Source organism: Rhipicephalus sanguineus, chromosome 10, assembly GCF_013339695.2.
Source record: "Rhipicephalus sanguineus isolate Rsan-2018 chromosome 10, BIME_Rsan_1.4, whole genome shotgun sequence".
Taxonomy (NCBI): domain Eukaryota; kingdom Metazoa; phylum Arthropoda; class Arachnida; order Ixodida; family Ixodidae; genus Rhipicephalus; species Rhipicephalus sanguineus.
The window spans coordinates 6657095-6685069 of NC_051185.1; the positions used below are offsets into that span (position 1 = coordinate 6657095).

General features: G+C 43.2%; 2 protein-coding genes across 2 annotated transcripts; both read left to right on the forward strand.

Moving 5' to 3' along the window:
• Window positions 1-1067: 1067 nt before the first annotated feature.
• Window positions 1068-20609, forward strand: LOC119406904 (splicing factor 45). Its single transcript, XM_049420003.1, has 10 exons — window positions 1068-1394; window positions 2456-2533; window positions 4345-4454; window positions 9310-9452; window positions 10842-10936; window positions 14024-14117; window positions 17129-17283; window positions 18008-18144; window positions 19736-19907; window positions 20489-20609. Exons 1-10 carry the CDS (start codon window positions 1325-1327, stop codon window positions 20584-20586), a joined length of 1152 nt encoding a protein of 383 aa, XP_049275960.1. The 5' UTR covers window positions 1068-1324; the 3' UTR covers window positions 20587-20609.
• Window positions 20610-23658: 3049 nt separating this feature from the next.
• On the forward strand, window positions 23659-27924 carry LOC119406906 (uncharacterized). Its single transcript, XM_037673682.2, has 2 exons — window positions 23659-24459; window positions 26154-27924. Exons 1-2 carry the CDS (start codon window positions 23821-23823, stop codon window positions 26442-26444), a joined length of 930 nt encoding a protein of 309 aa, XP_037529610.1. The 5' UTR covers window positions 23659-23820; the 3' UTR covers window positions 26445-27924.
• The last annotated feature ends 51 nt before the right edge of the window (window positions 27925-27975 follow it).

Genomic DNA, 27975 nt, shown 5'->3' on the forward strand with positions numbered 1-27975 from the left:
GCCCCCATGATTTACGCCAATGTAAGAGAGGGGAGAGGGAAAGAAGGACGGCGGGCTCAGGGGCTGCGATTTGAACACATTCAGAGTAGCAAGCTTTGCGCGTATTCCGGATCCGCCCGTCGCCGTCTCTTTGATACCGCTTCTTCGGCCAAGCATGCTGGATCCAATCGCCGCTGGCGTTGTGATTCCCGTGCTGCAGCACGAGGAGCTGAGGATCGACCAGCAGCGCTTTACCAAGCTTTACGCGACTTAGAGCAAACTTTCCGCATTTTTTTTTTCCAGCTAAATGATAAAATAGTAGTTTCCTCGAATTGCGGTGTACATTTGCACAGCGACACCGCATTTAGAAGAAAATACTTTATCGCAAGTGCATGACAATGGAAATGATAATCACACATTATGACAGTAACACACATTAACAGTCACGTGCCGATCGGCACGTGACTGTTAATGTCACCAAACATTCATCGATGAATTTTTGGTGTGACCTTTAGGTAGCACATACAGTATATGCTGTATACATACTGTATATGCTACCTAAAGGTCACAGCGCGCCAGGACGGCGGCACACGGAAGCGCCGTCGTCCGCGCGCACAGCTGTTTCGATACGGTGCACAGTGCGCATGAGCGCATTCACGTGGTTTTTTATTTCATATTTCGCGGGCTTTCTTTAAACAACGAACAAAATTCACCACCATGGAGGAAAGAAAATGTTCACCACGCAGCATGTACCTTGCCTAAAAAAATAATAATAAATGAATCGGTCGTTTTGGAATAAACGCGCTTAGTCATAAAGTGAATATGAAAAATTGGCCGTTAATATTTTTCATAATTAATCGTAATTAATTACCAATTTAAGCGCAATATAAAAAATACCCCAACGAGCGTCACATGACGGCAAAACAAAAACAACCTCCAGATTTGGCGTGAAAGCCCGGTGCAACAACAGGATGTTTATTTTCACGTCATTAAGCTATTGTCACGTCTACCGTCGAAACTTCATTTGCCTTCTGAATTTACCAAGTGCAGCGACCGGCGTTTTGAAAATAAGGTAAAGTTTGTGAACTATGCAGGCTTTATGGTACCTAGTAGTCGTGACTGCATCGTAGAGCAGGCTCCTATCAAAGTTTCGTCGACATCGTGGATCGTTTCCGATCGCAAAACCCTAAACGCGCCGTAGTGATTTCAGCGTAGTGACTACACGGCGTTTTTCTCACGTACCTTTCCTGTGGCAGTGCAGAAACGTGTTGGAGTGGTCGAATCGACGAACGCCTTTTCCGAGAGCTTCCTACTAGTGCTCCTACGCTGAAGGGTTCAGCCCAACATGTCTCTTTACGACGGCCTGGGCTTGGACTCAAAGGACAAAGGTCCGAGAGATCAGAAAGCTGATCTGGGTGAGCATAGTTTCCTCATTCTTGAAAAGAAAAGCGGAACCACGCACCGCTAGGAGCGCACCTTGCTGCTATTCTGCGCAACTCCTGTTTCTAACGGAGTCATTCTTCCGCGAAAAAACGTCAGCAGTTTGTTATCACTGCTGTAGAATGTGCTTTCCCTCGACAACATTAACGCATCTCCTGTAGTAGTACTGCAGAGATGAATGTGCGAATATGCGATGCTGGTGACGCCACGAAGCCCAGTCGGATGTAGCACGTTTTATTTATTAACATCTGATTTCGCAAAATGAATGCAGCGTACCCACCTTGACTGGCCATCGTTCATGCTTACAGCAAGCTTAAATCAAAGTTACACAATATGTTACATGTGTTATCGAACAACGCTGATTGTGCTCTTAAAAATTTTGAGTCACAGGATGCACTGTGCTGTTACCTTGCTGCAGCCGTTTTGGCACTTTTTGAACAAAAGAGAGAGAGAGAGCTACAAATACTTAGCACCTTGAATTATTTCTTGTGATTGCATCAACAAAGAGTCAGACAACTGTCACATAGAGTTGAAGGCTAGGCAGCCGTACATACTGGCTATTCGCTCATGTATTTTGTTTTACTTTTTTAGTATTTACGGCATTAGATGGAACAGAACGTAACATTATCACAGAGGACAGCAAAATTGGTCAGGGAACGAACAAGGGCTTCGGATATCTTAATTGACATCAAGCCAAAGAAATAGACCTGGGCTGGCCACGTAATGCATAGAACAGACAACCGGTGCACAGTAAGAGCAACAGAACGGTTACCAAGGGATGGGACACGCACTCGGGGAAGGCTGAGAGTTAGATGGAGTCACGAAATGAAGAAGTTCGCAGGGATCAAATGAATTCAGTGCGCACAGGATGGGGTAAACTAGAGATCACTGGGAGAGGCCTTTGTCCTGCAGTGGGTTAAAACAGGCTGAGAATGATGATGATGATGATACATTAGATTATGCCTTTAATTACCACCTCTTCTTCCTGGAAGTCAAACTCGTAACTATTACTTACTTTGTAATCCATCTTTTCCAGCGGGATGGTCGTCTGGTATAAAGCTCTTGCAGTCGCAGCTGCAGCTGAAAAAGGCTGCCATGACACAACCCAGGGCAAGTTCATGAGCAAATATTTTGCATATTTTGTGTCTTGTTGCATTCCTTGTTGCGATTGCTTTGCCTTCTTCGATGCAAGTCATGACATGCAGTAAAATGGCATTTTATTTAAATATTTGCCTCTAGAACCAGTGTATAGCAGTAAAGTTGTCATTTTCTATGTTATTTCATTAGATGCCTACAGATACCAGAACATTGTTTAATGAAGACATACATACTGGTATGACAAACTTAGGCAAAATTAAGTAATGGAAGAAAAAGATTAGGGGGCTGATTGGCCAATGCTGTTGACATCCTTCAATACCCACTTCATTGGCTATGCGTTTTGTGCACAGGCATGTTTGTTTTATTTCCAGAAGGCAGAATATAAAACACCTATTCTATGCTTGAACCTGAGCTGGTCAGAATAGTCCGTAGTCTACTACAATGTCCCTCATAAACATCTGTGCTGTTTCGGGACTTTGGACTCTACACTTAGGTATTAATACTCATGAACGCTTGTATAGTATTGTAGTACACCATACTTACAGCACCACTTGTAGGTGAGTGAAAATCTTGCTGAAAATCGAGAAGGCATTGTGCAAATAAACAACAAATTAAGCAACATGAAAAAAGGTTTTTCGTGCTTTGTTGAGAAGTGCTTCAAAAGACACATCTCTGTAAAAAAAGGATTCTTCTAGCAGAAAAAAAAAAGAAACAACTCTTTCTGAGCAAGGCTAGCTATAACAGCAATGCACTGCAGACTGGATTAGTTCAACAGCAGTTCGTTGAAGACTAAATCAACAGCTAACGCAAGCTTTGCAAATTCAGAGATACCAGAACACAAGTTCTTGAATTTTCGCAAAGTGAAATGTGGAAAGCAGAAATATTCTGCTCATATTTTTGATCATAAGTAGTTGCATGCCACTAAATCGTTTTCTGACAACAATGAAACAGCTGCTAGAATGACAGGCATCCTTTTTTCTGAGCTAAAGTGAAGAATGCATCTTTGCCCACCTGCCTACTTTTCAAATTTAAGCTTTCTCATTTCATAAAAGGGTTATTACTAGTACTAGGAAATTATTGTTGTGCATACTAAAATGCAGCTAGGGGCATTTGAGAACCATAAACAAGATGTCTATTGCATTTCTATTTGCATCACGAGAATAGGTTTGCTTTTTGCTTTCTATCCTCATGGGATGCTCTTTTTGAGCAGCCTGTATGTCTAGATGGCAGTTTTGATTGTGAAGCCTCTTAAGGGTAGTTATTGTTACATGATGTATTATTTACCCATAATTCTTGCATTTTATTACATATAAATAGTTTTAAAAAACCACTGCATGTCAAACCTGTTGCTTCGAATTAATAGCTGTGATAGTTATAATGTTCTCACTCTACCTGTGAATGAAAGCCGTCATAGAGCTGCAGTGATCCAAGGACATTGTTGATGCTTGTGTAGTGTAGTTACAGCGTCTCTAGCTGCTGTTTGGCGGAATATCTCAGCAAAGCTTCTGTATTCGGATTATAAGGTATAATCGATACTCAAAGGTAGTGGGATACAGGAGGGGGGAAAATAGAAACCAACCCGTATGCTCATCTTAAAATCAATATGCCTACTGTTGCTTGCACTGTCAGGTAAAGTAGTACGTTTAATTTAGTAGTGCGTTTAATTAGTAGTACGTTTAATTTTTACTGCAGTGAAGGACATCATATGTGGCCAGAATAGAACTGTATTTTTATTGAAGCTTTTTGCATGTTGCGTCTAGTCACTTGTTATGAAGTTCTATGTGATCTAACTGTTAATCCTGAACTGTGTTAATGTACTGCAGCGAGACGTGGTCCGCAAGGGAAGCGCGATCATGGCTCCAGTAATGGACCTCAAATCTCGAAGGGACGACCCAGATGACATGCCACCTCCTCCAGCAATCTTTGCCCAGGCCAGAGTATGTGCATATTTTATGTTTTGTATTATTAATTGCTGTTTGTGAAGAAGAGTGTTGGTATGTTGTCGTGGCTACTGTGTGTGTACGTGCACATGGACATAATGGACTGCATGCAAACTAGGCACACACGCAACATTGCATGTGACGGGGGCAAATATGATGACTTATATAAAAATTGGACATAACACCTGCTTGTGAATTCATGCTGTGCTTCTTTAGCATCGTCAATGTTCACAGTGATAACTGTGTGCTAATCATCAATAACGCCTCACCAATTGCACCAGTGAGTGACTACTGCGCATGCCTAATGATATTGTGGCGCATGACTTCACCACAGAGTTTCCTATACCTTACTATGTAGTGCACCATGTTTGCCACACTCGCCTAATGATATCACGCTTTTAACCACACAATGTTGTCTGTATGAATACACAGAACACACTGCATTCTTATTCACAAGTTGATTAGCTCTGCAATAGGTGGGGTGGGAATCATTATTAAAATGGTAATATAAAGAAACAGATTCAGTGTACTTGTAAATGCTTGCACACCGACACTGCAACAATGTAGCTCACACCAACACTGCAACCAACAGCTGGCCAACGATGCCGGCGCTTTTTGCAAAGGGGCTAATTGGACATTTACTAGGCTTGTGCGAACATCACTTGTTTGATTCAAAGCAAAGTTGAAGAGAATTGTAATTCATTACAGAATAATTTTCATTACGAATTAGAACAGTAGCAGGATTTGAATAGCTGTACGGTTCAAGTTATAAGTGGTAAAATATGTTACTTTTTAAAGCTTGCCATACTTGGCCCTTATGACACGCTTTTAAACTTTAAAAAAAAAATATTGTTCGGGGTGCAGGTAACATGCGCACTTCACCTTGACATGTGTCTTCGTGGCAGTGCTGATTACGCCTGAATAGGTGGTTTCACAGGGTAGCGGCCTTATGCTGCAGTGAAACCACCTTTACAGGCGTATTCCACGAGGTAAAATATGTCTATTCATTCATTTTTGAAAACTTGGAAATTTCGGAAAATTTAAATTGGTGTCAAAGTGAATTCAAGTACAGCAATATTCATTAGAATATTTGAAGTGCTCGAATATTCACACAGGCCTATGGCTTACCCCTACTATTTGACACTCGCTCAGTCTGGTTAACTAGTGGCTGGCAATTTTCAGTAATAGCAATGGCTTTTGTATCTGTTAAAGGGACACTAAAGGCAAATGTTAAGTCGACGCTGATTTTTGAAATAGCTTTCCAGAAACCTCGTATTACTTATTTTGTGCCAAGGAAATGCTTATTTTTAATGAAGATCACGTTTCAGTGGTCCGCACAGCGTTAGCGCACTTCAAATCGCGCGCATGAAAAGGCCTCCTGACGTAGCAGTTGCCTCGCCCAACGTTGTCCACCTTTACTGCCCGGCAGCCGACGCTGGGGTTTCTGCACTGAAGGGCACATTACACAACATCACGTGGACACGGCATTTTGTCGAAATTTCTGTTCGAGTATACTTTCATGAGCGTGCAAGGCACACGCAGCAGTACGCGATAACGAAACTACCACTGAGACGCCGCCGCGCAAACGGAGTGCAGCCCTGCGAAAATGTAACTTTTGCACAACCCGCACCATTCTCCACTGTAACGTCAAGTTTTTTTTCCTTGAATCAAACAGAAACTCACAAGCAGCATTTTATTATGTCTTGTATTGCTCAGAATGTCCTTTTTTTACCATAAGTAGCTTGAATACTAGTGATAATTTGTACTTGGGACTCTTGGCGTCATCGGGCTCGTTCGAAAACGTCCCACTGGTGACGATATAGTGTCCTACATTTGCCTTAAGGGGAGATGCTACTCGAAGACACTTTTTCTTTAATATTTACCCTAGAGCAATGAAACTTGAGCTGCTAATAGAACTTTTATGCTGATTTCAAATATATAATTAGTTTTCTTGCAAGTTGCATACTTTTAGTTCTGCAACATGACAAAGTGAAAAACTGAAGCATTTTGCCCCCCCTCTTTTCAGACCTAAACTTCAATAATTTTTTACAATTGATAGTTCATAATGTTTCAAATAAAGTGCGGAATGCAAATAACTAATTAGGAAGTCCATACAAAATATGTACTAGACGTGAAAAATTTTAACGTTGGAAGTTCATATTTCTCCTACCCTAGTAAAAGTTTACATAACTTTTTTTATTTTATAATAAGAATATCGAAACTCAAACAAGATAATTGCATTTCTCGTACTTTGGAAAAACTTGGGAAAAATTTCATGCAGATCTGAGCACCAGAAGTACCCGAAAAAGGAGGGGCACATTGACAAAAATGGCAAAAATTTGTGTTTTGAGAAAAACGAGTTTTAAAGTCAAAATTGCATGTTTATTTATCAAAGATGTCATTGAATGCAACGAAATTTGTACACAAGAAAGAACAATCCTCCTTGTAGTGGCCACTGCCATTAAAATGCGCCAGCACCATAGGTTTGGCCCTCACGGCTTTTTCGAGCTGACTCCTCGACAAGAGATTTTTTTCTTCAGCGCACGCCGACGGGCCCTTGCTTCTCCTGTTAGTTTTTGAGACATTTTTTTCTGGCGTGTGCTGTCCCGTGATGTGCCAAGAGCAACCAGATCATGAGACGGGAGCATGCCAAGCTCTTCCAGAACACGTTCAAAACTGGAGTGCCCTCGATTAAACCAACATGTTCAGTGCTGTCATATCAGCAATCAACGAAGACTCGTCGTCCTGCGATTTTTCTTCGTCTTCGAAGAGTCCGATCTTTTTCTGGGAGGCACTCACATATTCGAATGCCGCGGCAAACTCGTCGGACGCATCGGCGTCACTGCAACTACGCCTTGCAGCAGCAGACGATCTTTTCGTGGCTGAGTGTTCGGCTTTGATTTGCGCCGGCGTCCTCGAAATTTGTGCGTCGCGTGAAACTTCACAGGCTGGTGACCACGCTTCCTACGGCTTTCTTCATCAATAACGGATAAGCACTCGAGAAAAGCATTGTTCAGCTGCGCTGCTCGACGAGACATGGATCCTGCAAGTAGGCTTCACAGCACACACAGGCGCGCAGCGGCCAATGGCGGCTCCCGATCCGTACCACGTGATTTAAAGCCAGTCGCGGCGCTCAAAGAAGGCGGCAAAAGCGTGCTTCTCTTTTATTATTTCTTGCGCTGCAGCAGCGCGGGAAACCGTTGTTATTTGAAGAGTGAGGCTCGGCTCTTCGCCTCATGCGGTCGACAATGGTGAGCGGCGGCGCATTATCAGCGGCAAGGTGCTCGAAGATGACACACTTTCGGCCTTTTGACAGCCACCTTGTGCTCTTTAGACGCAATTTTAAAGCATTTCCAGTTGAGTCTCGACATTGATTTTTTTTTTCAGAACAGTAGAGGTACTAATCTTAACAAAACAGGCGAAAACAAAAAATCTATAATTTTTTAGAAAACTCGTGTTTTTCGACCCGCATCTCCCCTTAAAGGGGCCCTGTACCCTCAATTACGCATGTTGTTTTTATCGGCCTTTTGCTTTCTATGGGTCTTGATGACTGCTGTGGCACCAACGAAAGCGGTGAGAACGAAGCGTTTGATATTTTAATTTGCTTCCGAAATGGGTTTCCGCGACGATTGCAGCGTCGTACGACAACTTCTGTTACAGGAAGTGAGGTAGCGTGCGTGACTTATGCCATTCGTTTTGATTGGTGGGAAATAAATAATATATAGTACACGCTTGCGACACACTCAGTATGTGGAATTTACTTATTTTAATGTGTTTAATGCTCGTTACAGCTGCGAAAAGGACACCAATTTGTGCATCGATTTTAACTTATCAGAAACTGCAACACAGATGGCGCTGCCGAACGGCCTACTCAAGGCGCAGCTGGCGCAGCCTTCATCAATACACTGTGCTTTGCATTTCTGCCTTGCACAGATTTTCCATCTGCTCGAGGTGTCTATGTGTGTTTGTGTACCTACCATCAACTGCTGATGTCGTCTTGGGTATTTGTCACCTGCCAGCATTGTGTTGAGTAAACTTGATTGTGTGCATGTTCCTCATGGTTCGATATAAGTGCGCGGTAACCGGCTGCGCAAGCAGCAGCGAAACTGGGGGACTCTCGTTTCATTCTTTTCTCATGTCAGCATACATTGATACAGTAATCTGCTAAAGCCGCCAAAAGGAGCGGCGCCCGCTTGCGACTAGGAGGCCACCATGTGCTGCGGGGTTCCGGTATGGCAAAATGTAAGTCGCGTTTTGATTGGAAGCAGACAAAACTCCAGTGACGCGTCACTGGGTGAGTGAAATACGAAAGAGCACGCCAATTTCTGTCGTCTGCTTTTATTTTGAATTTGTAAGTTCAATAACTTCCGTTTCCGTGCGTCTATCTCCAAAATTCTTTTTGCATTCATCTCAGGACGATACAAGGAACGCGTTTTGATGTAAAAATCGGAGGGTAAAGTATGGGTGCAGGGCCCCTTTAATTCCTCGATTACTAGAGCACTGCTATTGATAATAATGACGTTTTCGACGTTCTCAAACGTTGACCTTTCACTCTGACATGAATTGTTATTTGCCTTTAGTGTCCTTTTACCTCAGCAAGAGCTTTTTTTTGTTAATGTTCTTGTTGATGTGGATTCTGCCTGCTTTCACATCAGAAAACTGCCAAGTGTGAAGAACTGAATTAAACTTCAACAAAGGCCAAATGAGAAGCTTGCATGTGGTAAATACGTGTTTTTTCCGAAACATGTTCTGGGCTGTTTTTGAAGTGTTCTTTTTTGTTCTTACACGCAGGCCTATGTGGTAGAACCTTTCACGTCTGAGTGGCATTGTACTGGTTGTGCATATCATGCAGGATGGACCCAACACAGCCTCTTTGCTTGGTGGAGACTGGGACGTTCGATTGGAATATGACCCCTTGTGGCCCAACGACTACGAGAAGTTGACCAAAGAACGCCGAGAGCAGAAAGAGAAGGAAGATCGCAAGCACGACGATAGGTGGGTGGAATTCTGCTTTTTCTAGATTTAGCGTGAAAACATTAACATGAACGCAAGAAGAAACATGATGGACGAGTTCTTCATCCTCATCTATTGCATTTTTCTTGTGTGTGCGTTAGTTTTTTTTCTGCACTAAATCTAGTGATAACTATGTTAGAACAACTACCCCAACAGACCGTCCTTCTGAAGAGCTATGTTTGTCACTGTGATGGAGTGCTTTCGATCGAGTGTGTGCCAAGGAATAGGAATCACGATTAAATCGAGTGGGCTGCAAAATTTGCGTGTGTAAATTGTGTTCAATTCATATAGGGGCAGGGACAAAGGTTAACCTTTGTTCCGCAGTGAAGTTAAAGTGGCCCTGCAAGCATTCTTTACCCGCATGCTCTGTATCACAGCATAGCCCTTTTGTTATCCCGAGGTGAATGCAAAACAGTACTATAAATTAATATTCTTACTCGAAAAAAAAATTTATGTATGACCAGCCAAGGCTTGAATATTTTACCATGTGTCATGTAATTTATTTTAACTCAAGAAGTGTTTGATCTATGGTTATAATTTTTTAAAAAAGATTGCCAAGTAATCTTCCAGCCCTTTGTATATTTGAATTTTTTTTGAAAACTTTGTAGTGGTAATGTTGCTTCTTATTCAAAAGATTTTGTCTTTTTAATTTTTGCTTACAGGTTTTTCAGCAGACAAATTCTTTTTCTATCTTATTAAAATGAACACCATATGAAAGCATGTTTACTTACTTTCACATTGATATATAGATAGCACTGTTGCACAAAAAATTCTTGACTCACACATACAAAAAACGGCGAATATTCCCATGGTAAGGAAAGAGTTAAACACAGTTTAGTTTTGTTAGAGTAGTGATCATGTGTACAGTGTGATTTTCATGCCCAACGAATCGAAACGAATTGCATGGACATGTGTGCCGTACTCCTTCTGACTTGCATCTGTTACTGAAAATTGATGATGCGTGATGTTGCAGTCGATGTGAAAACTGACTTCAGTAGCAAATTAAGATATCAAATAATTTGATCTTGGTGCTTTCACTAATACTGGAGGACAGAGAGGATAACAATTACAATTTTTCATCTGCATAAAGCTTTGCACTATCAAAACAAATAATTTGGGCAAATTCGTTTGTGTTCAGTTATGAAACAGCACAAACAGGGGACGGTGGAAGAAGCACATAGGTCTATGCCTGTCCCACATGCTTCTTCTCGTATTTCATCTCATTTTACTCCCTTTCCGGTTTTTGTGTGCAACTTCTAATACATGCCTACAACACTCGTGAGGAAACATGCATAAAGGTTTTGTGACTTAAGCACCACTGTTGTTTAATTTGTCGGTTGCACATAAAACCTGTTAACTTGCACTCTTCAGGAAGCGGCGAGACAAGAGTGACCGTGACCGTGATCGTGACCGTGAAAAGGACCGTCCGCCGGTTGATGACGCCTCTCCCCCTCGACCTTCTAGAGGTATGGAATAGGTGCCTTGCATTAGTTTAATGCTTAATTAGGAGTGCCAAAAGGAGGAACTAAAGTAGACACAAATGTAGACGATGGCTGTTTTCGGTTGCCCAGTACAGGTGGAATGCTTGTCATGAGAGCTAGATTCTGACTGCATTTCCTCGTGTTGCCTCTGTGCTTCTGCACCCTTGCTTGTAATGCCGTGTCATAAAGACTACAATTTGAATGCGAGAGTAAGAAACTTGTTACAACTTTGGCTGAGTGTTTAAAGTGCCTAGTACGTCAATTGTGTAACACAGAAGCTAAACTTCTCTCCAGTAATTAATTGGCAAAACAAAGTGCAATGAAGTGCAGTTGTGATGGCTGAGCCCACTTATGCTTGCATAGAAGTATGGTTCTCCACTTCAGTGGCAGTCGTAGTGATGCCAATGCAGTGCAAAATGACCTATCAGAGGTGCTAGTAACAAAGCGAAATATTTGCTACTGTAAAGTACTTGTTTTGCTGTCTAAGTGCTTGGTAATGTGACAAAACTACCTTGGCAAGCCTCCATAACGAAAACATAGAGCTTATTTCCTTCTATTGAAAAACATTCTGACCACTCCTTTTCAGATCTTACAGAATCTCTACCAATATCATTTTCCTGAATTTATATAAATAAGTACTTTTGTTTAATTTGCATAGATTGGAGGTTTAGGTTATAAGACAACACAGGGCAGCTGCTAAGGCAAAAAAGAATTGGCAGAGGTCACTTATGTGCACACAGACTGGTATTTTTTTATTTCTTTTCTTCTCTTTTTTTTCTTGTACATCACAAAAGGACCAAGCTTTTTAGCATTGTAAAATCTACTGAAAAATGTGGCTTTCAAACTGCAGTAGACTCAGTGAACAAAAATCTCTTAAGAGAGCTGTGCGAATGGCAAAATTTTGGTTGCGAAGCGAATTCGAATATTGAAGTGTGAGTGCGAATCGAATCGAATATTTTTCTAATACTTCGAAGCGATATTGCAGAAAAAAAGTTAGAGAGGATTCTTAAGCATATTCTTGTGAGATAGCAACATGAAAGCGTTTCTTTTCGCTAGGTTGAGGAAGCACTGGCGGGGTGGTGTTTCATAGTTGTCTTATCAAGAATGAGGCAATGTAGAGGCCGAATTTTATTTATGTATTTACATGATTATGTACATGACAACACTTTACACGTGATAGGCAAAGATGCCATTTTCTCGGCCTCTCCTCCTCTTTCAACTTCTGTGGAAGCCCAACTGATGTGGCGGACAAGGGTGTGCTCCCTTCAAGTCCGGAGTTTCCAATCTGCCTCGTAGACGTCGATATATAAGAACATCTGAAATTTTGGATGCTAAAAAGCTTCGGCTTCCGATTTTTCGGACTTCCTGCCCAAATTTCAGGTCCAAAACAGCATTAACTGAGCCCCCACCTCTGCCACATCTTTCATCTCCATGTTGGAACTAGCGTTTTCTTTAGTACATTTTCGACCGTAGCGGAGCTTGAAAGGCAGCTTTGCCGCAATACCAGGGTGTGTTGAGGTGAAGCGTATTGAAAATCTAAGGATCACTTTCAATTTGACGTTGTGTCTTGGCAGAGTTCGACCCGTTCGACCGTAACGGAGCTTGAAGGGCAGCTTTGCCGCAATACGAAAGTATAATGAGGTGAAGCATATTGAAAATCTGAAGGGGTCACTTTCAATCTGACATTGACTGTATTTGTTTTTGGGAAGTTCGAATAGTTCGAATAGTAAAATTCCAGTGCGAATCGAATAGAATAGCAAACACTATTCGAAAAATATTCGAAATTTCGAATATTCGCACACCCCTACTCTTAACCCTTTGAGGGTCAGCGACGTACATGTATGTCATTGCCTGTGTGCTTAAAAAATGCGCCTTTTACGATCATTTTTCTTGCTCGGCATGTACTGCCACATTGTGGGAATACATGGAATTTTTTTCTAGCGCCGATGCCTCTCCGTTTCTTTCTTATGCTCTACTACAGCGGTGCGCCGGCTAGTTTCGGTTTCATCCTTCGGCCAGTTCCCGCTTATTGCACCCGCAAAACTGATGGCTTTCTGGTTTAGAAACTTTCAAAAGGGGACGGATTTGTTATTGTCTCGTTTATTGCTCCTCGGTACGCAATTGCGCCTGTTTTTGTACAGGCGCTGACTGACACAAGTGATGCCACTGTGGTTGCGTTTCGTCTTTCGGGGACTCACAAAAACCGCTTCCCTTTCGTTGGCTAAAAGACGAATGATAATTGTAGGTTTCGGACTTGTTCTTGCTTTCCGGACGCGCTCGCAACTACACAATTTTTTTCACTGCGCTCACCCATGCAGTTTGCTTGCACTATGGAAGTGCACGCCGGTTTCTCGGCTGCAAAAGTGAGTCTAGCGGCAATTCCTCCGAATTGCTGCTCGACTGGCGAATCAGAATGTGATTCAGTAAATGTCAGCCCGTCATACGAGGCATGTTGATGAGCAAGCGACATCTCAAAAGGGTGCGTAGCGAGACGATGCTGACTGGATAAAAAGTGGCTTTTCTCCCTCCGTGTTTCCACTTGACGCCACTTCGTGCACTTATTTTTGTATGTCTATGAACTACACAGATGTTTATTGCAACGCATAATTTTTTTAACAGTCGTATAGGTTTTTCTTTAGAATTTACCTTGCTGTTACTCATGAAAAAACCATGTGCATGTAACAACACAAAAGATTTTTTTGTCACCTTACGCTCACCCAAAAAGATTTTAGACAATTTTATACTTAAGTAGATTCGTCTGAAGAATTTAATTCAGCAATAAAAAAATACACATTTCTGGGACGCATTTTGTGGAAAGTATCGACCCTCACAGGGTTAATTGGCATTGCTGTTTAAGTGGAACAACTGCCTCTAACATGATTGGTTTCATTCTTAAATCCTGCACGCCTGTTCGTCTCTCAATAAATGGAACTTCTGTTAAATGAAACGAATTTTCCTGGTCCCTTCAGGTTCCATTTAACGAGAGGCTACTGTAATTAATAAAGTAAATATTAGCTTGTGTCACTGTTTGCTTTATGACATTAAACTTTGTTTGTCTTGCTCACTTTGCAGCCGGTTTAACGGGGGCAGCAATTGCACCACCGCCTTCACTTGTCCAAGACACAGGTGGCCGAGACGACCCTGGCAGCCCAAGACCGGGCATTGGGTAGGTGGCCCTCCTTTGCGGTTTACCAATAAGTAGTGCCGCAGAGCCAGATACCTGTGAAGTCCTAAAATGTGTGCGGGGAAAACTAGCAACAGATCGGTGAAATCCTAAGCTCGGGCCAGGCATATTCAGGTATACGTCAAATGCCGAAAGCATTGAGCCAAAGTCCAGTGAGTGTTGTGAGCACATCATTAAAGTATGCCTATTATTTCATCTATTATTATTATATAAGGTATGCTATACTATTGAAGCGTGAGCTTACCGTATTTACTCGATTCTACCGCGCCCTCGATTGTAACGCGCACCCGTTTTCCACGACCAAAAAAAAAAAAGTAATACATCGATTGTAACACGCACCCATTTTTCGTGAGAGAAAAGAACAAAAAAAGTCCGTAGGAGTCAAACTTCGCACATTCAGAAGAACAAGTATTTGGGTTTTAAAGAACTAAAGTTTCAAAAGAGTAAAACACAAAGTCAAAAAGCGGGCCTTGCCGCTAAAACTGTCACCACTACGGCGGCGATACGAGTCGCGTAATGGATCAGTCCTCGTCGCTGTCGGACAACTCCTTGTCGCTGTCAACACTCTTCGATTTCGGGAAACCGGCCCTGCTTTTTTCCACAGAAACTTTTTCGTGAAGCTTTGCTGTAAAAAATCTTCTGCTTCTGTTTGCGCCAGTCTCGCATGCACGTTTCGGGAACTCCGAACGACCGCGATGCGGCCCGATTTCCGTCCGTCTCTCTGCACATGTAATAACTATTCTTTTAAATGCGGCATCATGGTACACTAGTCGAGTATTTGGAGTCGACACTTCCATGCCGTCGATGCGAACGCAGAACGGGATGACAATCTCCTCAGCACACGTACGAACTGAAAAAATGGCAGAAATGGCCAAGGCGCGTAGGAGGCGGCCATTTTGAAATGTCGATGGCAATACGATAACCGAGTTTCTTTTTTTTTTTCGGTACTCGATTCTAACGCGCATGTGATTTTTGGACTCGTTTTCCCGGAAAAAAGGTGCGCGTTAGATTCGAGTAAATACGGTAGTCGCTCCTTTTACAAGATGATTAGATTAATTGAGACAGCAGAGGTATCTTAACCGAATGAATCATATGAGCAAGGCATCCCTGGTGCTCGCAGAAAAACAGAAGCAATTTCTGGATGTTTATACAGTCAAACCCACGAAAATTTCATTTTTGTAACCGATAATTGCTATAAACAGGTTGCACGAAAAAAAGCAGAATAGGGGGACAGCAGGCTCATGTGAGAAAACTATAATATCGGGTCGGATATGCCAGCAGACATCAGTGATAAGGATGGCACCGCTGCCGATTTTTCAGACATGCTTGAAAATTCGGATGCTTTCACGGGACTGCCACAAGCCCCATAGAGCCAACGTATCCCAACGTCTGAAGTTTCGGACATTGCAACTCTTTGAAGTATCAACTTTTTACTGGTATTGCATGCCCAAAAGTACATTAACAGAAGCCACCACCACTCCTGCGCCATAGTGGATTTCAAAAGTCAGCTTTGCCGCAATGCAGAAACGCTATTCAGTGAAGCATATTGCGAATCCGAATGGGTGCTGGGGGACGTTGCGGTCGTGGGCGGGGGTTCAGCAGCTCGAATTTCTTGTTTTCTTCTTTCTTTTCAAGGTTTTTGCGTTCCATTACCTTTCAGCACAGACACCCAGCAGCCAGAATTCATTGTTATAACTGATAATGCGGCATGCGGGCATTGCTGTAAGCAGGTTTTTTCACCATAGAAAACATACAAAATTTGACGGTGCAGCAGTATCTCATTGTTATAGCCATATATTGTTAACACCGGTATTGTTATAAGTGGGTTTGACTGTATTTATAGAAAAGAATAGACTCAAATAAAGCAGCAACCATATGTACATGATTGGTGCATCTTTCTTAATCTTTGTGTGTCCGATTTATGGCATACACGAGAGAGCAAAACAGATTGAGGGTTCACCTTTTGTTAGGCAAAACCTAAAGAAGCCAAGAGATTGTGAAAACATAGCGGACATTATTTGTAGTTTTTAGTTGAGGTGTACTATACTTACAAAAAAAACAATTCACCATTGTTGGGGACTGAACCCACATTGACCAAACGGACAACCTCCACGTGTGAAGGTTGTGGGTTCTAATATTTTATTTTATTATAATACTAAAGTTAAAGGCATGGTTTCCATCCACTCAAGAATAGAATACAATGTAATCTATCCCTACCGATAAGAACTTCACATATAGTGGGACGGTGATATTGAAATTCATCTCATCATGGTGAACTGGTGTGGCAACTTCAGTTTTTATTCTCTTTCAGGATTACCGCGCCCCCTCGCCACCCTCGTTAGAAGAGTGTCCTCTCCCTTTTTTTTGTGTTATTATTATTAGGGTGAGGAAAGAAAGACGAAAGAAATGTTCTTTCAGAAGGTTTGCTGTTCGAGCAAGTTGGTATTCCATAACATATACGCCACTAAAAAATACACGAGAACGAAGGCAGAGGAGCTTTAACAGACAACACGGGTGCCCGTGTTGTCCTGTTTGTATTCCTCTCCTTTTTTCCTCGTGTCTTTTTAGTGGAAAATGCCGTGCAGCAAGAACCAACTAGGCCATGAGCAAGTTCTCCTGGTGTTCCATAACTGCAGCACGTGCTAGTGCGACACATAAAAGAAAACATGAGGCACAGAAAGGGACAGATAGCGCTTACCCCTCTCTTCATGTGTGTCGTGTATTCTCTTCATTTATGTGATGCGCTAATACTGCTGCAGTTGTGTTCTTTCATCTTTCTTTTCTCTGTCATATCCCCTCCCCCCCCATTTTTTCTCTTTAAATGCATGAAATGTCGAAATTTAACTAGCCCAGCTGTCTGCTCTGAGTACTTCTCTCTCGTTGCTGTTGTGAGTGTACTTGCTGTACATGAGGGTCTTCATGCGAACACTGCTTGGTAAGCTTGTGCAGTAAAGTTGTGTAGAAAGCTAAACAGCCATGGTTTGCAAGCGCAGGTCTGGATCGGTGGCTCAGCGCATCATGGCTCGCTATGGCTACAAGGCGGGCCAGGGTCTGGGCAAGCAGGAGCAGGGCATGAGCCAGGCATTGCAGGTGGAGAAGACGAGCAAGCGGGGTGGTAAAATCATCCACGAGAAGGACATTGCAAAAGGTGAGGCATTGGAGGGCAGGGCAGTACATCGTCCGTGTGAGCTGCCTGTCTGTAGAGAAAAACCTAATTACCACATGCCATAAAGAAATTTTTTTTTTTAAATTTCGAAAGCTTGCCCTTAGGCATGGTAACTTGCGGTATCAAAAATACACATGTAAATTTGCTTTGTGTATGAAGTCCAATAGTGAATGGTGGTAAGGTCCATGAATCCAGCAGTAAAGAAAAATTGTACATTGTCTAAATTTTTAGAATGTCTGCAGAAAAGATTACTGCTGCTACAAGTTCATCAGGGCTACTGTAGTCTTCTGGTAATTTAATTCATTGAGTAATTTCATCCTGACCAAAGTTGCAGTTACAGATATTTCTATAGGCCAAACTTTCGTTCATTTCGACTGTGAAATTGTCCCTCACCTATTCAAATTCAACTTGTTAGAATACATGCTGATTACTCCAATTTGTGTGTGTGCATATTTGCACATGTGTGTAGGTATGTCCAAATCTAAATGTGTGAGTGTTTTTGCATCCATGCCCTCTGAATATCTGGTTGTGATGGCAGGAAATTGAACTCGTGACCTTGAGTAGTGGTATACAGTTCCACAGAAGCAGTTGTTGCTATGGCATGTTCACTGAACCACCACGGCACATTGTTGTGTCCCCTCGCACCACGTGCTTGAACAGTCTTTGACATTGTGGGAGCTGCACTTCATTGTTCCGATTTCTGCAGAGCCCCTGCCCCCACCAGCGCCTCCTATGCCTCCTCCAATGATGGGTCCTCCTCCTTCCGCCACTAGTCAGCAGCAGCAGCAGAATGAATCCATCACCGACATGATGCGCAATCCATCCAAGGTGGTCCTCTTGAGGGTAAGCTCACAAAGAAGCAGATGAAGTGGCCAGCTTCCTGTATGTGCCTTCCCGTCTCAGCCAACACATACCACGGTTCTTCAATTATACGAGTTCCGAAACTCCCCATACGTTCCACATATCAAAATCCAGATAAGCCATTGGCCGAAATCGCCGAAGTTTGTTGTTCATTGCAGCGCCATCTGTAGGGAAAAAAAACTGATAAGTTACATTTTTTTCAGATATTGCATTGCAGAAGACTGCATGCTTGATAAAGCGAGCAGTGGATTTGTCTTCATGGTTTACTTTTTGCATGTGATATTGCTGCCACAGAAATGTTCGACCTTTCTTGAAGGTAGCATATTTGCGTGTTTCTAGCATGCACTTTTCTTCGCTAAATGTAGCCTCAAATTTGTGTGCGCATTACAGATGTGCTTAAATCGAAATCGGCATTGAGGTTATTTTTGTTAATTTTCTTAATGTAAAATTACCTACGCGTTACTATCGGGGTTGCGCTAGTTCATGCAAGTACGATACTTCGCCTAATTCTTGCCATGGTAACTTGTGCAATGACCGCAAAGACTGCGGCGATGCTGTGTCTTTTTTGTTGTTGCTCCCGGGTGGCACATCAGCATTCTGTCCTCTGCAAATTGGTCTGTGGGCATGTATGGCTTTTGAGACGGAGTTTTGTAAATGGCATAATTTACTAACTCTGAACACATCCATGTGAACCCTATCCCGGAATACCCACCACGGTGGTCTAGTGGTTATGGGGCTCGACTGCTGACCCACAGGTCGTGGGATCGAATCCCGGCCGTGGCGGTCACATTTTCAATGAAGGCGAAAATGCTCGAGGCCCGTGCAATTAGATTTAGGTGCACGTTAAAGAACCCCAGGTGGTTGAACTTTCCGGAGCCCTCCACTGTGGCATTTCTCATAATGATATCGTGGTTTTAGGACGTTGAACCCCACAAATTATTATTATCATCACGGAATACGTTAACTAGCCGTGTACCGCAATGCACAAGAAAACCTTTGTGGGAAAACTGTGCTTGGGCCTTCTATGCTTTTTGTCAGAAGTTTATAAGTGTATAGTACTATCTCAGAACTTTAGCTACAGTAGTCTCTCAGTAAATGCAAATCTCTTAAACGGAACTGTTAAAATGGAACAACTCACTCTATTACGATTGGTTTCATATTGGAATTGTGCACCCGTGTTCATCGCTCAGTAAATGGAACTCAACATATTCTCCTGGCCCTTTCAGGCTCCGTTTAACGAAAGTCTACTATAGGTTATTCTGACCCGAGATATTGTGGAAACACATGAAGCGCACGTCAGGCCTCAGGTGAACACACCCACAACCGCACCAAATATATCACTACTAGTACTTCACCACTGAACCACACACATAACAAAGCTCTTAAAATGAATTTTAAATTTAATTTGATTTTTCATACCAGGGCATAAGAAACTAGCAATTTATTGTTTCACTGGACCTTTCTTTCAAAGGAGGGTAGGGCAACTTGTGCCAGCTGAAGCTTGTACCAACTCGTACGACTGTGCACTGCGATCATAAACATTTTCTGATCTGTTGATTGCTGCCACACGCAGAATATGGTGGGACCCGGTGAGGTTGATGATGATCTGGAGCCAGAGACGAAAGAGGAGTGCTCCAAGTATGGAGAAGTGGTCCGGTGCCTCATCTACGAAATGCCAGGTGTTGCAGATGAAGATGCCGTGCGCATCTTCATCGAGTTCAAAAGCATGGCATCCGCCATCAAAGGTAAGCCAGCCGCTGCATTGTGTTCAAGCTACATATGGTGCGTCACAGAAATAGGAACACGGACGTATTCATTAATACGTTTGCTTGCATATATAATCAATATTATATTTTCATGTCTATATACACACTCACGCGTACAAACACACCCAAGAACATACAGAAAGGTTGGTTGAGCTGAAAGAAATTTCTGGCTGTGTCCCTGTCCAGTTGTTTTTGATTTCTGGGACAAATCTAGTTATACATTGAAAAGGCAGTTTTACTCATTTAAAATAAGGTATTAGAAGCATGGACCTCTATGGAGATTGCAAAAGTAATTCCGTTTGCTTCATTGTAATGAGGTCATTGACATTTTGATGGCTAAGGGATGTGTTTTTAGTTTTGAACAGTGTCTCATATAGTAATGGCAATTTCTTTGTTTTGTTGTGACTTTTGACATGATCACCATGCCTAAAGTGTGCTACTTGTATTCTCTTGGCTCATAACTAGCAACTTGGCAGTTTTAAAATCAATTAAAGGAGTTCTTAAGACTCTTCGAAACTCCTTTTGCGGTGTTTTTCAAACCATTTCTCATTGCTTTGCAGCTGTCGTGGACACTAATGGCCGTTACTTCGGTGGTCGTATCGTCAAGGCATCCTTTTATGACCATGACAAGTTCAAGCGTTTTGAGTTAGCCGACTGAATCTTCACCTACGCAATTGTGCTTCTGTACATATACACCCTTTCTATTGATATCTGTGGCATAAATAAAATTTTCATTTCATTTGTTCCATTCTAGCATAATATCGTTGTCATGTTGTGGACCATTGAAAAAACAGTGCACTGTTTGGAGCACAGTTCTTTCCTTTTGTAATACTGCTTCATTACTAATTGGAAGCACGTGCTTGTGGCCTTGTCCAATGCCACCTATATAAATACACGTGAAACGCAGGACTGCTCTTATCGAAGAACCACTAGACCATTGTGGTTGAATTCAATGCTGCATTTGAGAGGGAGTTAGGAAGTTATACCCCCATCACATGGCAGATGTAGTGTCATTTTCATTCAATGGCATTAAGTGAGCGTAATGTTTTCCCTCTGTGCTCTCATACAACAAAAACAAATGTCATTTGAGTGTGATGCTCTGGTGCCATGACCATGAAGGGAAGGGAAGATGGCAACAGAACTTTCATTTAACATGTATATACCCCTGCAGTGATTATTCCTTATAAAAAGGTAAAAATGTACACTTGGCCGTCTTACAGTGTTTGTCAAAGCTGCACAAAATAAACCAAGTCGAACCAGGAGCCTAATGAAAAACAACATTGCCAATGAGCCAATGGAGTGTGAGAACAGCGTGACTGTACCCACAATCATATGTACATATGTACCCACTAATGATAGGAGGTCCCCTTGACAGTTTCTAACTTTGAGACCTCCTGATGCTGTAGTACTATATAACATGCAAGCTCATTTCCTTGACCATGCAATAGCAATCAACAAACTGCATTTTTAAATTAAGCTATTTTTATTTACATAGTAGATTAGAAAAAAAAAAAAGTCATTAGCATAGAGACTATGCATTCATTCCCGAATTAAATGTGAATAAGTTCCTTGAACTCTTTCAATTGTGAATGTTGTTTTTATCAAATGCCACTGGTTTCCCCATGTGACGGCAAACAAATGACGATATGAACGAATGTAATAACAGTAGGGCAAGTCACATCCTCCCGTATTGAGTTATGCTGTTACTCCTCTTTCATTCCTTCACACCCCCATTCCCGTTCTCATGTACAGGGTAGCCAACTGAAGGTTTTAACCACCCTGTCTTTGCATTACGTTTTCCTCTCTCTGTCGCTGGGCTGCACAGCCATTCCTTTCCTTTCCTTTGAATAATCAGGCTTCATTTCTTTTTCGATTAGGGTATTTAACTACTGGAAAAAGTGCCTGCTTTGCTGAGAATAGCCTGCATCTCACTTTTTGTTTAACCATGAAAACAGCTGCAGCAGAGATGCCTTCAGCCCTCTGAAACTGTAAATGGTAGTATTTTGTTTTTACTAACATGATTAGTGTACCTAGGATCATTCGCACACTTTTTCAGGAGCCTTTTATGTTTGTTTCTAACCGTTTCTGCCAACTTGGGTAACTGAATATGTGCCGCACATCAGTTGACCTGTGACACCAAATTCAGTGAGTATGTGCTCCAATTCAGTGGTGGAAATGGGTGTCGCACCACCTCCAGAGGGTTAGCGGCAGGTGTGGGGTACGTGTTGCGTTTTCAGCCCCAGAAAAATGGGAAGATGTGCCATCTAGTCAACGTAAACAAGAGGAGGTTAGCCTGCAATATAAAGTATACACCAAAGCCCTCATTGAATGTGAGGTTGGTTCGGTGTGCAACATTGCCCTTGCCTGTGGGAATTGTTACATTGGCCAGACCAGGCGCTGTATTGATGAAAACTAGCTAGAGCATCACAGGACTACTGCCTTTTTTTTCAGGTTTGCTTCTTCCATTTTGTATCAACATTCCTCATCTACAAGTAGCTGAGAACTTTCCTAGTCCTACCACTCCTCCCCGATTTTTCTCAATCGCTACTTAAGTTCTAGCTTGCTGCTAGCCTAACTTCCCTACTCTCGAATGATGACCATCCCATGTCACCTTGTATCCTTGATTTGGTGTATTCCCATTTGCTGCCAAAGCAAGGCTTCGTACACCACTTTGCTTAATTTCCAACTTCGCTTGAACCCTCCCTGTCTTTCCTTTCTCTCTCTCTCTCTTTGCTTGAACCATCTGATCTCATAAGCGTTAAACCGGGAACCATCACCCCTTTCCAAATCCCTCGCACCACCTCATATACCTCATTTTTTTATTACAGCTGCATCCCTGTTACTTTTCGATTCCTTCGTTACCTGGGTTCGATTCCCAGTGACTCCCACTGGTTTTTCTGATGGAGAGAGAGGTACCGCGGCCTAGCTGGCGCTCGGTACTATTTCTCGAGAAGGTGAGTAGAGTTCTCGCTTCCTTCCAGCTCTCTTATTCTTTCACTCCCCCTTCCCCTCTCCCCGCCGATGCTTCCAGGTAGGGTGCCTTGATGCGCGTTTTGTTGCGCGTTTTGTCCTCGTGGGTTGCAGATATAAGCGTCTTTCCTCTCCTCAAACCACCACCACCCACAACACCGAGCACCAAGCCGGGGTACCTCCCTTTCCATTAGAAAAACCGATGGATACCGAGCGCCACTGAGAATCGAACCCAGTACGTCCCGCATTGGTCCATGCCTCCGAGATCGCAACGGTCGCGTCGTTTCTGTGGTTACAGTTTCGGAACCAACAAGGGCAACAGCGTCGCGTCGTACAGCGGTCTCAGGAATTCTATGCCATTATTGAAACATGGCCTCCGAGATTGCGCGGCGTCTCGGAGGCCATGATCGAAACAAAGGCTGCATTGGTTGAAATGTTTTAACGGGCGATCTTTTGTTTTGATATGTGTTAATTATGATTATTTTTTTACGTCGATGCGCGCAATTTCTAGCCACAGTACTCACCTTAGTTAACGCAAGTGTTTTGTGTTGTTGGAAGGGTTAGAATCAGATTTTGTTTAGAATGCTTAGCGCTTAACCGCTTAACCCACTTAACCAGAGAACATCTGCTTAGTAGCCCTGTTCGGGCAGTTGCGGAAACGCGTATTATTTTTTCCGTATGAGAGCGCGCCTTGTTTTGATTGCGTACACAAGTGTTCAGTGACACTCTCTGACACTACAGCAGTTACAGCTACTGTCCGCGCTTCTTCGCCGGTGCATTCGCAACAGGCGCTATACGGAAGAACGCGCTCTGCAACGCGCGCTCGCTAGCGTGTCGTGAGCCCGCTGTGTGTAGTTTGGACAACGCGAAAGGACACACAGGTGGCCCATGATTCTGCCGGGACGTTGGTCATCGCGCGCAGATGGAGCCGAATCGAGGCGGTTTCGCTCGGCTAAGAACAACGCCGAGGCGTCAACCATTCTCGCAGCCGCACTTTAGCAGCATTAGCCCGCCACAGCCTTCGTCCACTTCAGCCGAGCCTCTGTGGACTACAAGTGAAGTCGACCAACTCGTGGAACTGATCTCGGGCCGCGCTTCTGTGCTACTGGGCCCCATCGACGGCACTTCGAAGCGCCTCGCTTGGGAAGAAGTGTCTCAGCGGCTCAAGAGGACCGAAGAGGAAGTCCGCCGCAAGTGGACGGGCATTGTTGCCGATCTGCGCCAGGGAAAGCGGTCGACGCCGTTCAAGCCGTACGAACTAGCCGCGTTGAAAGCGCTCGGAGCTGTGGAGCGATTGCGCCCGCCAGCGTCGCAGGAGCCTCCGCCACTCCAAATCGTTCCTGCGAGCGTGCGCTCTATCACGACCGACACCTTCCTGCAGCAGAACACCCCGCATCGGTCGCAGGCGCCTACTATGACGTCCATGGTATCCCCGGTCAGCATCAGCCAGCCAGCGGCCGGTCTTACCATCGTGGCTTTGAATCGCGAAGTCTCCATCACACCCGTGAAGCCACCCCAACCTCCACATACTAGCTCGCGGGATACGTCGGAAGAACTGCAGGTAAGTGCTGGAAACTGCCCGCATCCACATCGTGCTGTGGCTTGTTTCCCACAACCATGTTACGCGGAAAGCGTCCAGGAGTTAAGATAATGCTGCTGTGCTAGACAAGTACTAAGGTCCTCAATTCAGCACATCTCATTACAGAATTTAGTAGTGTTGGAACTTGGCAGTTTGTGCTTGCATACTTATGGGTGCAAGAAGCACGTGGTATACAGTGGTACAAAGTGTGACTGCAATGTTTGTGTGCAGTGCTTCGCTCCATAGTTTGGCTGCAAACATGACATTGTTTACTTTTCCATGTAAGCATTGTAGGTGTGACACAGATGAGCCTATTCACACTAAACATGAGGAGTGAGATGTGTATATCATATAGATTTCTATGAACTGCTTTCTTGTGCGCGATACATAATGAATGTACTGTAATTTTGGCATGGTTCACTGCGTCTGTATGATGCAGTGAACATGATGCATAATGAGAGTGAAAGGTCCATTCACTTTACCTGCACTTTGTGAACCTGTTCAACATGGTGGTGTCGGCACCACGGTATTAGTTCATCTATAACGATTTCCGACGCAGTTCAGTACGTGGACTGCAAGCTCGCGCTAACCTAATGCCGTTAGCAGAAAGAAACCGCTCGTCACGATTAAAATTTCTATATCAGTTAATTAAGGGGCACTATAACGTCAACGTTAGTGAATGGATTTTGTTCTCATCCGGTTATTCAACGCGCCAAAGGCATGAACTAACAATCACTCCTTTCCGTACTCGTAACGTCTGTTTCAAGTATTCTGTTTTCCCACGAACAGTCACAAATTGGAATAACCTTAGCAGCACCATCGTTCGAGCACATTCTTTTTCAGCATTTTCATCCTTTCTTGATGGCTAAACATAATGAGTTATTTTTTGTATATACTGTGTGTATTACACCTCCGTTGCCTGTTGTTTTGTTTCATTTACACATTTGAAAAATGCTTTGCTATGGAATTGAGCCTGAATTTGTTCGTCTTTAGTGTGTGCGTGTTGTAAATTATTGTAATCATCTTCCTGTATATATATTTTTGAGTGCCATTATGATATATTTTCTTCATGTATTGCATCCCACCCTGCTAAAACCCCGGAAAGGGTTGCAGTACCAATAAATAAATAAATAAATAAAAATAAATAAAAAGGGCACGATCGTCAGGCAGCACTAGTTCACAAATTTCCTGCACCTCCTTGTGAGGTAGTGCCGAATCCTTGCAGAACAAGATGGCTGGAAACGCAGCAGACAACAAAGACAGCTTCATTTGTGTCTATAATAACGGCGTCTTACAAGTACATCAGTGAACTTGTTCCTGTAGTTTCAAATGATTGCACTTTCTAAGCAATGTAAGCGGCGCCGACTTTCACGAATCGCAACTGCCACAACTCGTGAGACAACCTACCGTAGGAGATGTGTCGCACAAAATCTGCACTCTTGTATTGTTTTGCCGCTGCATTCCTGCTGCACTTTCTGAAACATTCCCTGCACAACGACAGCACCGCCATGAACCAGTTCAGGTAGTGCAGGGTGAATTGAATGGACTTGAAATTGAAAAAAAAAAAATAATGCTTCTGTTCAGATTTCGGCACACATTGAATATAACCTAAGTGTGTAAAAACCATGTAGCCTTCTGTGAAACCACACCCCTCTTGCCTGTACTTCCTTTTGCAGTTGTTGCGCTGCTGCAATTCGGTGCACACACAGACGCCACCCGAGCATGATGAGCCCAGTGCCAAGAAAGCACGCCATAGCTCTTCCTCTCATGCTGATGCCACTTCCCTACTGCAGAGGTTGGTGTTTCTGGAAGAACGTCGGGTCGCATTGCAGCAGGAGCAGCTAAGTGTGGACCGTGAGAAAGTGAAGTGTGTGCGCGATCTGTTGGCTGTCCTCGGCAAAAACGACCGGACAGTTCCCATGCCTAATGGAGACTTGGTTGGTGCTGTTGTGTCATCGGCATTGTAGACTGATTGGCCAGGTCGGTGCTGTTTGCGCTTTGACCAAGTTGCACCTGGTTCCGAGCTATTGGTGCATTGTTGGTGACTTAAGGGGACACCCTGTCCTGGGGTAGAAACTTATAGATCATGCTGAGGTATTGACCAAGCTAGGACAGCCTTTATGCCAGCGTTTCTTCATACAGGGTGGTGACAGCATCCACTGTTTGACCCAATATGGCAACATCACGCAACGTGATAACTCCACTGTTTGAACCAATTTTTTGGCAGCATGGTCAATGGGTTTCACCATCCTGTGCAAAGTAACGCTGGCATCGAGGCACCCTAGACTAAGCTGCTATGCTATGACACCTAATGGTTCAGCATTCCAGTTTTGAGGCTGCACTTCACACATTAATTTCATCTTAGTATAGATTGTCATCAAACGTGTTTGCATCACCAGGTCTCAGCAGCCAATGGAAAAACAAAATTGTTTCGTTCACGAAAGTCAAGCATGAGGTGATGTCAGAAAAGCAGCATGCATTGCAAACTGTGTAAACTTGGTTTGTTCTGACAACATTCCACAGTTGTTGGGAGTGTTGTGCAGGAATGGACTGTTGGACTGTCCTTTCCTGCTTCTTTGACCATAAGAATGGTTGCCCCAAAATCGCAACTTAAGACCAGGACTGGCACAAGATGATGCAGCAGAGCAGTTTGGATGACCCACATTCTTTTGTTTCCTCTCGTACCTGCTATGCATGGACAAACCAGAGCCGTTACTGCATCTAAAATCACAAATCATTTACTGTTTATTTTCTCATGCACATAGTGGTATCTTTGGCTGGTTTTGAGTGCTAAGTGGTGTGTGCACCTAGTATCACTTTCATTGTGGTTCGCACCACTTGGCATCACCTGTTAACAGTGAGGATGCTCATGGTAACGACAACTACTGTTTCTAGCATAACTAGCTTATTGCTTCATCAAAACACCGATCATCATCGCATAAGTATAAAGCTTGGCACTTCTGACTATATTGGAACTGTGATTCTAGTGAAATTGCTGTTTCGAGTATGAGCATTGTTACTTTGCTTCCAGTGTTTCAGCAAGATCAGTTGCGGTGGTGAAGCATCATAAACTGTTGTGCAGTTGGGAATATAATGCCATTCGCATTTTATGCCTTTGCCCAAGCGTAGATTTCCTTTTGTGCACAGACCTCATATGTGAATGTTGGGCGCATGAGCGTGCTACTTTCGGCAGCACTGCGTTCACATGTGTCAGTACTGTTGGGGCATGAATGGCATTTGATAAATTATCACGTCTTAGCAGCCTCGAAAACATATACGTTTGAGTGTCTTACATAGGAGTTTGCTTGATTGACAGACCTATTCCTTGAAGAAAAAGGCTAGCCATTGGCAAATTAGTCATTACAGCTGTTTGCTGTTGTGCAGAGCTTGCATAACAGTCGGTGAGCAAACTCTGTGCCCTCAGTAGGAATACAAATTTCTTGTTGCTAAGCACATTTCGTTGTTGATGTCACCTGGCGTATTACCATACACACGAGG

What these genes read in the sequence shown, in the direction of transcription:
- LOC119406904 (XM_049420003.1), top strand. Translation starts at nt 1,325, where the DNA reads ATGTCTCTTTACGACGGCCTGGGCTTGGACTCAAAGGACAAAGGTCCG. An exon ending in AGATCAGAAAGCTGATCTGG is followed by an intron (nt 1,395 to 2,455) that starts GTGAGCATAGTT and finishes CATCTTTTCCAG; the next exon opens with CGGGATGGTCGTCTGGTATA. An exon ending in CATGACACAACCCAGGGCAA is followed by an intron (nt 2,534 to 4,344) that starts GTTCATGAGCAA and finishes TACTGCAGCGAG; the next exon opens with ACGTGGTCCGCAAGGGAAGC.
- LOC119406906 (XM_037673682.2), top strand. Translation starts at nt 23,821, where the DNA reads ATGGAGCCGAATCGAGGCGGTTTCGCTCGGCTAAGAACAACGCCGAGG. An exon ending in ATACGTCGGAAGAACTGCAG is followed by an intron (nt 24,460 to 26,153) that starts GTAAGTGCTGGA and finishes TTCCTTTTGCAG; the next exon opens with TTGTTGCGCTGCTGCAATTC.